Source organism: Equus caballus, chromosome 5 (genome assembly GCF_041296265.1).
Source record: "Equus caballus isolate H_3958 breed thoroughbred chromosome 5, TB-T2T, whole genome shotgun sequence".
Taxonomy (NCBI): domain Eukaryota; kingdom Metazoa; phylum Chordata; class Mammalia; order Perissodactyla; family Equidae; genus Equus; species Equus caballus.
This window is the reverse complement of record NC_091688.1, coordinates 103433551-103446249: the sequence shown is the minus strand read 5'-3', so window position 1 is coordinate 103446249 and position 12699 is coordinate 103433551. Positions and strand designations below refer to the sequence as shown.

The window sequence follows — 12699 nt, the reverse complement described above, 5'->3', positions numbered from 1 at the left end:
TAGGGATGGGGGGAGCCTGTGGCCTTGGGCACTTTCCTGCCAACCTGTGTTCAGCCGTGGGAGGCTGCTTACAGGGAGGAGGATGATAAGGGCATTTGCAGGTGGGCCACCTTGGCTCTTGTCTCCATGGCGACTAGTGGGGATGGTGGATTCTGGAGCCTGGAACCCAGGGAGCAAGCAGAGAAGGAGTGCTTTGGTTTTAACCCCATATGTGCTGGGTTTAATGTAGGGGAACTGATGTCAGGTCCTCATCACCTTGAGACATTAAAATGCAGATGTTAACTGGTGTTTGGATATCACAGACTGGGGCACGTCAGCATGCTGTTGGTTTAAAGCTGTGGGAATGTGGCTATGCGTCACCTGGACCCCTCATGTGCAAGTGGGAAGTGGGCCCCAGCTGCAGGAAGAAAGCCAGAAAGTGTGGGTTGTGGAAGTCTGGGCCGCGGGATGGGAGCTGCACTGGAGTGGATTTATGAGGCTGGTGTGGGTCAAGAGGAGGTAGATTACAGAGGTCACATGCAAAGACCACTCCAGTACATTCACTGTGAGGGAGGACAGAGAGGGCTGTGTGAGTGGAGGGCTCTGTGGTCAGGGAGAATCTGACTTCCTCGGTCTCTTATCCTAAATATTCCCCCAATTCATTCAGTCATTCTTTATATGAGGGTATTTCCAGAAGATCCTATAACTTGTACATAGCAGTGTTTCCCCCAGAATAGGATGCTTCACCCAAAGGGTGTTCCTACCAGTCGGCCCTTTGCTTTCTCTGCTCTAAACACTCTGTGACAGATGCGGCTGAGCTGAGCCGTCGGGCCGGCCGCGCCCTCTGTGGGCTGGTTCTGAAACTGCAGTCAGGTCCAGCCCGTCACCGTCCCTGTGCACTGAGTGTTAGCACCTTGATCAGAAGCAGAGGTCCCACCAACTTTTGAGAAAGGAGCTCTGATAATGAGCTGGGTTGGGAGACCACTCAGGGTGGGCAGACAAGGCAGGCTTTTATGATGCCGCTTAACAGAGGTGGAAGCTGCAGCAGGCAGAGCCTCATTCCCTGGGGAGAAACAGCTCCGGAGCTTCGTTCATGTCCTGGTTTGGGCTGTCAGAGCTACGCTGTGTCTCTTGTGAATGCTTTGGGATGTTATTTGAGGAAGATACAGTGGATGTTTTGGGGGTTTTTTTTTTAAAGATTTTATTTTTCCATTTTCTCCCCAAAGTCCCCCGGTCCTTAGTTGTATAGTTTTAGTTGTGGGTCCTTCCAGTTGTGGCATGTGGGACACCACCTCAGCATGGCTTGATGAGCAGTGCCATGTCCGCGCCCAGGATCCGAACCAGCGAAATCCTGGGCTGCCAAAGCACAGCGCACGAACTTAACCACTCAGCCACAGGGTTGGCCCCCAGTGGATGTTTAAATGGCTTTATTCTACTGTACTTTTCTTGGTGACCATTTAAAAGGCAAATCAGAGGGAGTCAGATGTTCGTTCTTTCTTTCACTCACCAGATGTTCATTGAACACCTGCTGTATGCCAGCTCTGCTCTGCGTGCACAATGGGGGCACCGTAGTGAACAAGCAGACAGACCTGCCTCACGTTCCAATGGGAAGTGACAGGCAGGAAATGAGACCCATACAGCCCCTTGGTGATGGCAGTAGGAAGGAGACACCAGGCAGGGAGAGGTGGGCGGCTGGGCTGCGTGCGGGAGTGGAGGTTTTAGTTAGAGGGGCTGGGAAGGCCACTGAAGACCTGAGGGGGAAGCGCTGGCCGTGCAGAGTGTTCCAGGCAGAGGTGCAGCCGTCTCGAGTGCTGAGGCGGGGTGGTCTGGCCTTTAGAGGACCAGCGTGAACACAGGAGGTGGTCAGGAGACCCAGCAGGGACGGGACGGGGCAGGCGCAGCTCCAAGTGCAGACTCAGCTTGTGACCTGAGGGAGTGGGGGTCCTCTGGGCAGCTTCAGGTGGAGGAGGGAAACAGTCTGCGGGCTGTAGGCTGCGGGGCCACCAGGGAGGGGGCTAGTGTGAAACACAGGCAAGAGGTGGTTTTGTAGAAAGACCAACAGGATTTTATGAGGCTTGAATGTGGGTTGTGAGAGAAAGAGTGGTCAAGGATGACGCCAGGTGTTTGCAAACTGAAAGAATGAAGTTGCGATTACCTGACGTGAGGAAGGCTCCGGGAGTGTAGGGGGTGGGGAGGGCGCTGCTCCGTGCTGGACACGCTGCATTTGAGATACCTACTGGACGCCCGAGTAGAGACGTCAAGCTTGTGAGTGGATGTTTGGATTGGCGTTAAGTAAGAGATGGTGCTGGAGAAACAGATTCGGGAATTATCCTTACACTTGCACAGATGGTGTTTAAATTCATGAGACGCAGTGACCAAGGGGCTCTGTTGAGATGGAGAAGATGAGCTCCAGGACTGAGAGCTGCGGCTTTGTCACTGTGGTGTCACAGAAGGCAAATGAAGAAGCAGCTGAAAGACAAATAACCTGCGGTGCCACACGCTGCGGATCGGTTGCATATGATGCGCACTGAGAGCTGGCCTCTGGGGGTAGCCTGGGTCTTGGGTTCTCCTCTGACTTGCGATGCGTTGTCTTGTGCTCATTCTTCCCGCAGGTTGTGGCAGATACCAATATAAGCGCCATAGCCACTCAGCTTGAAAACATGTCTGCGGGCTACCACCTCGGTTCACCCAGTGCCGAGCACCATCCGGATGACACGGAGTGAGTATCCGAGATGTGGAGTGCCTGTTCCGTGTGTGGGCAAAGCTCAGGGAGCCCTTTTACGGATTGTGTTGATGGAGAGGAGTGGGACAGCGCACAGTGCCTCTCCGACGCTGGAGGATCCCCAGGGAAGCACCAGGGTCTCTGAATTTCTCACAAGCACATTCCACGTGTGAGTTCTGAACAGGCTTGTTGCAGGGCCTGCACATGCTCCAGCTGGTCACTTTGACACCGTGCCTGTGCCTTCTCCCCTAAGAAACCCCACATTTATAGCCCAGGGGCACCCTGCTTTATTACACAAGGAATCAGCTTCCCTCAGTTTTCTAAGCTGAAATCTTGTTCTGGGGTTAAATCTTGTTATACTTGCTGGTATTCGTCATTAATGCCAGTCAGTGCAGCTAAAGTTGCTCATTCAAGCAGAGTTTCTCAAACTGGAATGTGCATAAGAATAAGGTAAAGAGCATATTTAAAAATGCCGATTGCCCTGGCCCCTTTCTCAGAGATTCTGAGTGGGTGGTCTACACTGCATTCTCCAGGGAGATTTTTCAGCTAGGGAGAGGATCCAGGCAGAGCGTCTGTCCTTCGAGAAACGCTGCCTGGAGTTTCTCCTCTGGGTCCCACCGGGCCTGGTCACCAGCAGGTGCTCAGTAAACGGTGGTAGCTTATTGGAGGATCTGATGATCACAGCCGTTCCCAACTTTTTCCTGAAAGTTCATCAGCTTAAGTGACATCTTTGAGTTTGTTTTTCTGGAGGAAAGAATATAAAACTAAGCTCATTTTACTTTTTCCTCATTATGAAATTGAGGAATGCATGCTATTAAAATATGGCAAATACGTGAAAGTATAACATTTTCAAGTTACAGTGGCCCTTCCCTTAAAAGACTCAGGGCCCTTGTAGGACGAGAGGACGCATTTGACATCCTTTCAGGCGCGTGGGACACAGAGATGCCCTTGTAAGCCTGGCCTCTTTGCTGTGATTCCACAGCTCCTGGCAGGTTGGGAGCCACTAGCATAAACAATGGAAAATCACTTAGAGTCCAAGTGTTAACATTTGGAGATAGATTTTTTACTAGTCTTCTATGTGAAAGTACATTAAACCAATTAAAAATGTGAGTTAAATGGCGGCGACTCCAGTGAGGTGACCAGTGGACGGTGGAGCTGACTCCTCCCTCTCGCCCGGAAGCGGGGCTCTGGCTGTGAACGGGCACAGTCGGGAAGGTCTCTCCTGATGTGGTGACCCCCAGGGGCTCTGCAACAATGGCTTTGGACTTCTAGGTTCCATTTCAATATCCTTGGGAATGGGGCTGTGGGTGAAAGAGGAAACACGATCGAGTTCACGTCTAGCCAGGGGCCCTTACTGAGCATTTACACGGCCAGCAGGTGGTGAAAGGTAGAGCCTGTCCATGACGTCATTGCCGCTCCACCTCGGGGGCACTCGTCATTAGTCCAGCAGATGGTCACTGACCCTTCCAAAGGCTGGACGCTGTGCAAGGGCAGGGTCCTGAGGATTCAGACTTAGAAACGTAGGGGAAGGCATTGCCCCAGTCCTCAGGGAGCTCCAGAGAACTAGAAACACAGCCCCATCCGTCCTTGGTACAGGAGAGAGCTGAGGAAGCTGAGGGGCATGACTCACGAGGGACTGTGCCTGGGGGCACGAATGCTTCAGCTGAGTTTTAAAACAATTGGCAAAAGCAGGGGTGGCGTTCAGAACAGTGGTTGCCGGCTATGAACAATCCGTGAGTCCGTCATCAAGAAGTGGTGTCAGTGTGAACCATCTGAAAACTAAGCCTAAAATAAGCCAGGCCGAATTGACAAGGGGGACAGGGAAGAATATCCTAGTCAGACAGAACCACATCTTCACAGATTACTCATGTCCCACTTTTGCAAATTTCTCTAAACACATGAGTGTTGAGTTCGTATCGGAGGGCTCTGCCGCTCGGATACACAGGCTGCCGCACGACCAGCGGTGCTGCCAGCACACAGACGGACCTCTGTGCACATGCGGACGACAGGGTCTGGGTACCAGAGCTCCCTTAGGCTCCCACCCTTCCGACAGCCACACCTGGGATAGGAAACTGGCGTAAGCTTAGACTTAACTGCTTGAACCCACGTGGGTGGTTTAATTTTGAGCCATGTTGTTTCGAGAGAGAAGACTTCCACACTGGACGAGCCTTTGAAATCCAAATTCCGCATTTGAAACGCTGGGTGTTACCCATTTGGCTTCACCTCGGTTTCTCTCTTCTCCTGGATTTCAGCTCTCCTTTGCACAGTCATGATCCTGAGTTTGTGACAGGCAGCATGCGCAGTGCCGGGTATACTCAGAGGACTGAGACTCACGGGGTTCCGAGTCTGGCAGAGGAGAAGGATGGTCCAGTAATCCCCATAGACTTGAGTGCCGTGTGGAAGTCGGGACCAGGAGCAGAGGGAGCACAGCAGACTGTGTGGCTCACTCTCTGAGGGAGTCGGGAAAGCTGCTCAGTGGAGGGGGCTGGAAGAGGGAGCTCCCACCCCAGGGGGTGCGAGGGTCCAGGCAGGAATACTGAGCTGCCGGGCTGCCGTCACCCGTGGTGGACAGAGGCCACCTGCAGACGACAGTCTGTGCCGGGCTCGGGGTGGCCCCGCCTCCGTCCCCATGCGCCTTCCTCAGGGGCGTCAGCACAGTTCACTCTGCTTCAAACTCTGAGAGTTAGAACTAAGCACACAGAAGGTACTGTGACAATTTCAGCATCATGGCTTTATTTTTAATTAGAAAACAGTGAGCTTTATGTAAGAGAACTTCCTGAAACGTCATCAGTGTTGGTCGTTAGTGCGGCATGAGGTGGGAAATTTAAAAATGAGCTTGCTCTCGGAGTGTTTGATTTGATACTCGAGCCTCCGCAGTTTCGCGGTATGAAAGTCTCTCTCAGTCTGTGTCCTTCTGTTAGAGTGACGTCCCTGCAGTGCCTCTTCCTGAACTAAACGGCGTGCATTGTGTTTTCAGAACGCCTCCGCCTAAGACCATTGCCTTGGAGAAAGGCTCTGACGGGTTGGGGTTGAGTATTGTAGGGGGTTATGGAAGTCCCCATGGAGACCTGCCAATTTATGTCAAGACTATATTTGCAAAGGTATTTTTTCCTTTTTACTGTCCTTTTGTTTTCTTATCAAACCTAGGTGAGATTTTCTCAAGTGCTTTGCTGTGCTGTGCTTTGGCTGTCCCTGGGCGTGTGATGTATGCTTACTTCATCTGAATCTTCTAGGAAATTCCCGCACCAGACTAGCGAAAGAAGAGTTGTGTGATAATATCAGAGGCACAAGAGGTGTAATGTTCTTTGGACCCTGTCACAAAAGTAGATGCTAACGGATTTTAAGGAAGGTCTTCCTTCGGCAACACAGTATAAAGGGCAGTGCCACGCTCTTTGGAAGCTGGCCTTGGAAGTCTTGTCCTGGGCGAGACCAAAGATGTGGCTTTCTCCCTTAAGAAAAGAGAACAGACGCCAGAGGTCTGTGCCACAAGCTGTGAGCCAGCCGCCGCTCAGTGCAGCATTGGGCTGCCCGACACCAAAACGCCGGGATGCTGTGTAGCTTATGGCACTTTCTCTTTTCCAGTCCTCCGCCAAGTGCTTTAGGATCAGCCTGAGAGGCTACACTAAGACTGGATGATAGAGTGTTTTTTAGGAATTAAATGTTTCCATAAATCCTATTTAATTAATACCCAGGTCGTGGCGTGCAGCCCTGCTGCTGCCTCTAGGTGGCTCTTAGATAAGTTATTTTTAACTCCATTGTGATGTTTAAAGTTGGAATTTAGTTTTCTTATACATTTTGAAGATCTCTGAAAAGTATTAGTATTGATATTACAACTTTATTCCTCTTTATTCCTTTATTTATTTATTGGTTTTATCACGGTCAGTCATTCATTGATCAGATTGCTTCCCACTGCTTTATTTTCCTAAAGAAATGAAGGTCTTCGAAAGAAGACATAAGATAGCTTCTGTCTCTTTCTGGAAAGCCATACTGTACCCTACTCACAAGGTGGCCCCCACCCTAGCAGACCCCATCACCTGTCAGTTGGGCCTGACCGAGACCCGAGCACGATCCTAAGGTCACTTGGCAGGTGCTTCCGGAGCACATTAGACCCCTGCAGACTGCCCGTCTGTTTCCATCCTGCGAGGGTGCCTGTAAGACAGCACGTCATTCCCAGCACGCATCTGCTGACCTGGAGGTGGGCTAACGGAAAGCGGGCCAGCAGACCAGAAGCACCTCGGACGACCGTGCTGCCCGTCTATAACTGCCACGGTGGGTGGGCCACCTACAGACCCTCCTTTTCCCAAGAAGGCGCCATAAGTAGTTGTGATGATCATTCTTTGGGGCATTATCATACATACTCTGCTTTTACAGGAGGCAGCCATGTAGTAAGGATGGTGGACAGGCTGCAGACTCAGCCCCATGTGTTAGCGAGTTCTGCCCGCCTGCCTTCACCTCCGGAAGGGCGTCCAGAATGTTTGTAGTCATCTCACCTCACAACTGTGGGTTGAGCAGCTGCAGTCCAGAGAGAGGACGGGTGGGCCTCTGAGGTTTTGACCCGGAGCCCAGAGTTCTGCAGACTGCCCAGCGGCACCTTGCTGCACCCACACGTAGACGGGGGCCGGAGTCACGCACCTTTGCCGGGGCACCGGAACACACAGCCGGAGTGGAATGGCCGTGCATTGCTGGTGGATTTTTTAAAAGAAACCACCTCAAATCCTATTGGGACCTCAGTAGTGGGATCTGAAAGGACTGCAGCTCATATCGGGTGCCCTTTCCAAGGTCCCAACTGGAAGTGCTCATTTAGGAAGCACCTGTGCGAGCAGGAAGACGGTCACAAACACTGAATATCCTTGGTATGCTTCATTTTTTAAGGAATGGACCTTTTTTGTAAAGTGAGCCACACCTAAAAGTGAAAAGCCCTGAATTAACAAAAGAAAAAGTTCTAAAGCCCTAGCTAAGGCCCCCTCAGTTCAGTCAGTCTTCCAAGGCAAATAATTGCTACCATTATTATAACTTAGATGGTTCTCTAGAGTTTACTATAGTAAGAATTAGTTTAATGACTTTTTCTCCTCTTTTTGTTAGAGTAAGCCAATATATCCAAATTTAGAGGTTTTCTGTAGAGAATCAATAAACCAAAAACTAGCAAATGAGATTTTTCTTTTTTGATGGTGAAGACTTTCTAAAACAGATTCTGACACTGAGCTGAGCTTTCGCCCCTAGGAATTCTGAAGATCTGGGAACTATAGGTGTATGTTTTTCATGTTTTTTAACACTGAACGTATCTCCTTAAAAATATTTGCTTAGGTCTCTGGATCGCAGATGTCCACAGGTGTGGATTTTTATGTGACCTTTCTGTGTCCTAAACCTTCATTAAGTCTCTTGCTCAGCTAGGACACTAACTCGGCCCATCACGGTGTTTTGCCCCCACAATGTGACGCATCCCCGCCCTCGGGGCGTGCACGGTGTGTGAGACTCGGTCGATCTGATTATCAGGCTGTCGGGACCTTCCATTTTCTTTCAGGTGTTCAGTTGGGAACTCCAGACTTTGATAAGAGAACCTTCGCTCGTAGTCCCCTCAGCAGCCGAATTTTACCATAAGCCAGCAAGAGATTGGCTTAAAGATTTCAACAACCCTGAAAGTGGAGGGGTGTTTCAGAGCCTCTGAAAGCATGGGTCCGATCATCACTGGAGCTTCACTTTATTATACCCCCCATCACTGAGTAAACACCAGCTGCCACACGGTCATCCTGAGCACAGGGAACAGTCGATGGGAGATGCCCGTGTTCCGGCATCAGGGAAGGCTGAGTGACAGGCCAGCTCACACAGCAGGCTGCGTGAAGCCACATTTCCCAGCCAGGTGCAGGCCTGTCTGTGAACACCTCTTTCTTCCTTCCTTGCTTTGTCCACAAGTGCCACGTTGAGAAAGCAGGAGGTGACGTGCAGGTCAGGAAGTCATCGTCAGTAAGCACAGCAATGCCTGAAATAGAGCATAAAAACTACGCGGATGCCTGAGGTTTACTGAGGCCCTTAAATCTGAGCATAGAAGCCTGATAAAATCCAGTTACCTAGTGACTCTGATTCTCTCCATTAGGGTTACTTGTTTAATCCTGATTTAGTGCAGTTAACACCCTCCCTAAAAGAAAAAAAGATCTGAGTGAAGTTGCATGTTATTTAGTTTTGCTATTTTCCCCCAGTATAGACCTGGTTTTGAATATTCTTCATTCCAGAAATTCCAGATAATCCTCCTGCCACCTCAGGACCCACGCTGCATGGGACAGAGGTCCCTGGAGCGTCCGCGCCTCATCGCTCGGCTTCTGAGCGAGTCCCTCAGGGACTTGGTGCCTCTGGGCCTTAGTTTCCCCACTAGTGGAACATCGTTTAAAGGACCTCTGGCACTAACTTTTCAAGGCTTTTCCACAGTGACCCCAACAGATGGAGAAAGCTGCCTGTGAATCATTTTCTAGGTCTTGTCTTCCCTGACCAGTCCCAAATATTTCTAGTAATACCACGGCATTCTTAGATACTCAGCTTTAGGATGAAAAAGCCCTCACTTGCTTTGTGCCATTTTGAGGAGCCATGCATGGCTGGGCATATAGGGAAAGTGGTCATTTAGAAACCCATTTAGATGATCAAAGATAAAGTTGGAGCTTCTAAATATGATACTGCAAAATTTCAGAGATGCTACATGTTTGTGTATTTTTATAGAGAACAGCTTTCCTGAGATAAAATTCACACGCCACGCAGTTCACCCACCCAGAGGCTAGGCTTCTTTTGACAGATCACCTCAGTGCTGAGAGCTTAGTTATGCAGTGGGAACCAGATACAATGACGCATTGGCGCCAATAAGACTAGCACCAGACTGGGTCCTGCCTTAGTTTGTGGATTACGTATGCATGAATGTGACACGATGGGACATTCAAATGGCATTCAGTACTGAATATTGAGTTAAGCTCCTACTTGTTAAAAGAAATATGAATGCCAGCACTTTAATACTTGTTTGTTATTTAAACAGTGCATAATTATGGTTACCATTCACCCATTGTCAAATAACAGAACTTAAAAACATTGCTTAGAGCAACTTTAGTTGGTAGTTTTTAAAGTTATTCTTTTAATTTGCACACCAGACACAAGGTAGAGGTTCTCATGTGATTTGGATAGCGATTGACGAGCCCCGGGCTAAACTGGAATGTTTCTGGTTTGTAGGGAGCAGCTGCAGGTGACGGCCGACTGAAGCGAGGTGACCAGATTTTAGCCGTTAACGGTGAGACTCTGGAAGGCGTTACTCACGAGCAAGCTGTGGCCATTCTGAAACGCCAGAGAGGGACTGTAGTCTTAACGGTGCTGTCGTGAGCCTGGGTCCTGATCGCAAGACAGGTGTTGCAGACTGTCACCGAGGATGCAGTTCTGAAAGAGGACGGAAAGCAGCCTCAGCTAGAATCCACCTTCCTTCTCGCTGCTGTCCCCTCAGCTCAGGAGGGATGGCTGAGGTTTCATGTAAATGTCCCAAACCAACAGTCGCCTCCCTAATATTTCCCAGCTTCTGTTACCTCGTGATGAGGTTAATTTCTAAAACTTGAGTGAGTCTTACCTGTTTTGCATTTAACGTCGATGTTTATCAAGTAGTAGTAACCAGTTCTGATTGATTATGTGCGCCGAAACTGAAGTTAACAACCTCTCATTCCTTATGCGCTTTTCTCCCCATCCCAACTCATACAGAGGCTTCACGACAGCCTCGTCTCACCCAGTGAACAGAAACAAATGTTAAGCAACTTGTCATCTCGCTCGTAATTTACTCATGCTAATGTCTCCTCCAGTACACCAGAAACATTAGCAGTGTAATTAACTTCCCAGTGATCCTCACGATGAAACACCAGATTCTCCTGTGGGAAATTACTGTGCTCTCTTCTGAACAACTTACGGTCAGATAACTCTCAAATTCATTTCTCTGGATAGATCTTTATAAGTTAGTCATTGGTGATTATGATGAGTCAATTTGCAGACTGTAATCTGAAAATTCTGAAAGGCTTTCTAATTGTTTTCTTAGCTACACAAATCCATACCACTGAACAAATGCACCTTATTCTCAACAGGAACGTGTTCTGAATTCTAACAATGCCACATTCTGTTCAATTCCAAGAAGTGCACCTGGAGTTGATGGCGTCTCAGTAGGCGAGCGTCATTCCCACCCCTCCGTCTTCAGACGAGGCGGAGGAAGCTCCAGAGATCAGCAAGCTTTGCCTCAAGTCAGACGAGGTGTAGATGGCCTTGGCCTGGTGCCAAGTAGAGTGACAAATGTGAGTCTCCTTCTCCTCGGCTCCGTACCCGTCAGTCAAGCAGCGTAGACTGCAGGAATGTAGATGGAGTGACGTGCTTAGCCACAACGCGACTGAGCAAATGAACTGAGCCTAGGAGCCCGTGCTGGAAACACTTGGATCATGTTTCCTGGTCTCCCGGGAGCATCCCATTTCTTGAAATTTTGCATGCTAAGAAAGCAACTACAGCAGAAAATACAAGTATAAAGTTGGTCAGGGGCCTCCTTATTCAGGTACCAGCAGGAAGAGGAGGGAGATGCTTATCAGTGAGTTCTATAGGCTCTGCTGTAAAAAATGTGCCATGAAGGATGAGCACCAGGATCAGTAATAGACGTAGTTCAGCATTATTTAACTAAAACGCAATGCTGCAGATGGTGCACAGTAATTATCAAAATATAATGGGAAAGATAGATTTTAATTGAGAATAATCTTTGAGTAGATGTGATCATGAAGTGCATTAACTCTTGTTGGAATATTTTGTGGCTCTTCCAAAGTTTTGAGTGCCTAAATCTTGTGTTGAAAATGTCTTTCATGACTGGCATTAAGTTTTTTTAAATTACACACGGCTTTTGGAAATTCTAATGTATCCAAAATATGTGGTGGTGTTAGGATCTTGTCTTTCAATGCATGAGAAGCTATCAGCCTCAGAACGTTCTATGTTAATTTTATCCGCAAGAACACCTCAGGCAGCCAAGAAGAAATGAAGCCCAAATAAAACTTGAAAATGCACCTTAAAAATATATATATATATATATGTGTGTATGTAATACTTTTGAAATGTGATTCTGCTTGATTTTGTTGGAACGGCCATTAAATACACATTTTGAAATAACACGTTGTGTTTCTTTACACATTTATCCTTTCAGGTCATGCTACTAAATGTCTATTGATAAAGAAATTGTGATGCTTTATACTCCGTGCTGCTGTAAATTGACAGAAGCAGTGCTTCTCATAACTGGTTCTGTCTGCTTGCATGACTAATAAATAATTGCCTTGTCAAAAACACTTCTTTGCATCAGAACTTTCTGACAAGCTAAGGGGATATGAAGATGGGAATTTGTAAAAGGAGTAGTTCTCTCATAGCCACACATATCGTTTTGGCCTCATCTTTTGGGCCATTTATGTATCGTAGTGATATCACTTGTTGGAGTTAGCATGAGAGGAAAGTAAACCAGGAAAAATAAATTGCTGAATGTCCATATGTGTGAGATGTCTCCAAAGATTCTAAATAAATGTAGTTGCCTGAGGAGCAAATGGCGTCTTATTATATAAGAAAAAGTTTAATTTCTGCATCTGATTTTGGTTTTTATTCAGCTATTTTGTTCCCTCATAGAAAAAAAAATCCAACTTTTCACAAAGTTTTCCAGTGTCCTATTAAAATCTGAGGTCCATTAGAAGCTATCTCACGTATTGTCACCTGTGTTGTCAGGCATTAGAATAGATGCTTTACAAGGGAGCCAGTATGTAGCCCAGAGGGCGTGTCCTCGCGTCACCCTACCTGAGTTCGAATCCTGACTCACTAGCCATGTGGCCTGTCCAAGTTGTTCAGTCGCCCTGTGCTTTAGTTTCTTCAGTTAGAAAGGGGTAGTAAGGGGGCCGGCCCGGTGGTGCAGCGGTTAAGTTCGCACGTTCCGCTTCTCGGCGGCCCGGGGTTCGCTGGTTCGGATCCCGGGTGCGGACATGGCA

The 12699-nt window shown here is 48.3% G+C and overlaps 1 protein-coding gene across 11 annotated transcripts in view; it reads left to right on the top strand.

The window, feature by feature from the left end:
- Positions 1-12018, top strand: part of PATJ (PATJ crumbs cell polarity complex component) — a 302489-nt gene extending 290471 nt beyond the window's left edge. For 5 of the 11 annotated variants that reach the window (XR_011438911.1, XM_023642013.2, XM_023642011.2 and 2 more), the window contains 3 exons: positions 2592-2698; positions 5679-5802; positions 9905-12018. Coding sequence is in view for 8 of the 11 variants with exons in the window: in XM_023642013.2 (XP_023497781.2) it covers positions 2592-2698; positions 5679-5802; positions 9905-10051 (378 nt within the window). In the remaining 3 variants the exon portion in view is untranslated. The remainder of the gene's footprint in view (positions 1-2591; positions 2699-5678; positions 5803-9904) is intronic. The other 6 variants (XR_011438912.1, XM_070267564.1, XM_023642015.2 and 3 more) reach the window with 3 other exon arrangements.
- The last annotated feature ends 681 nt before the right edge of the window (positions 12019-12699 follow it).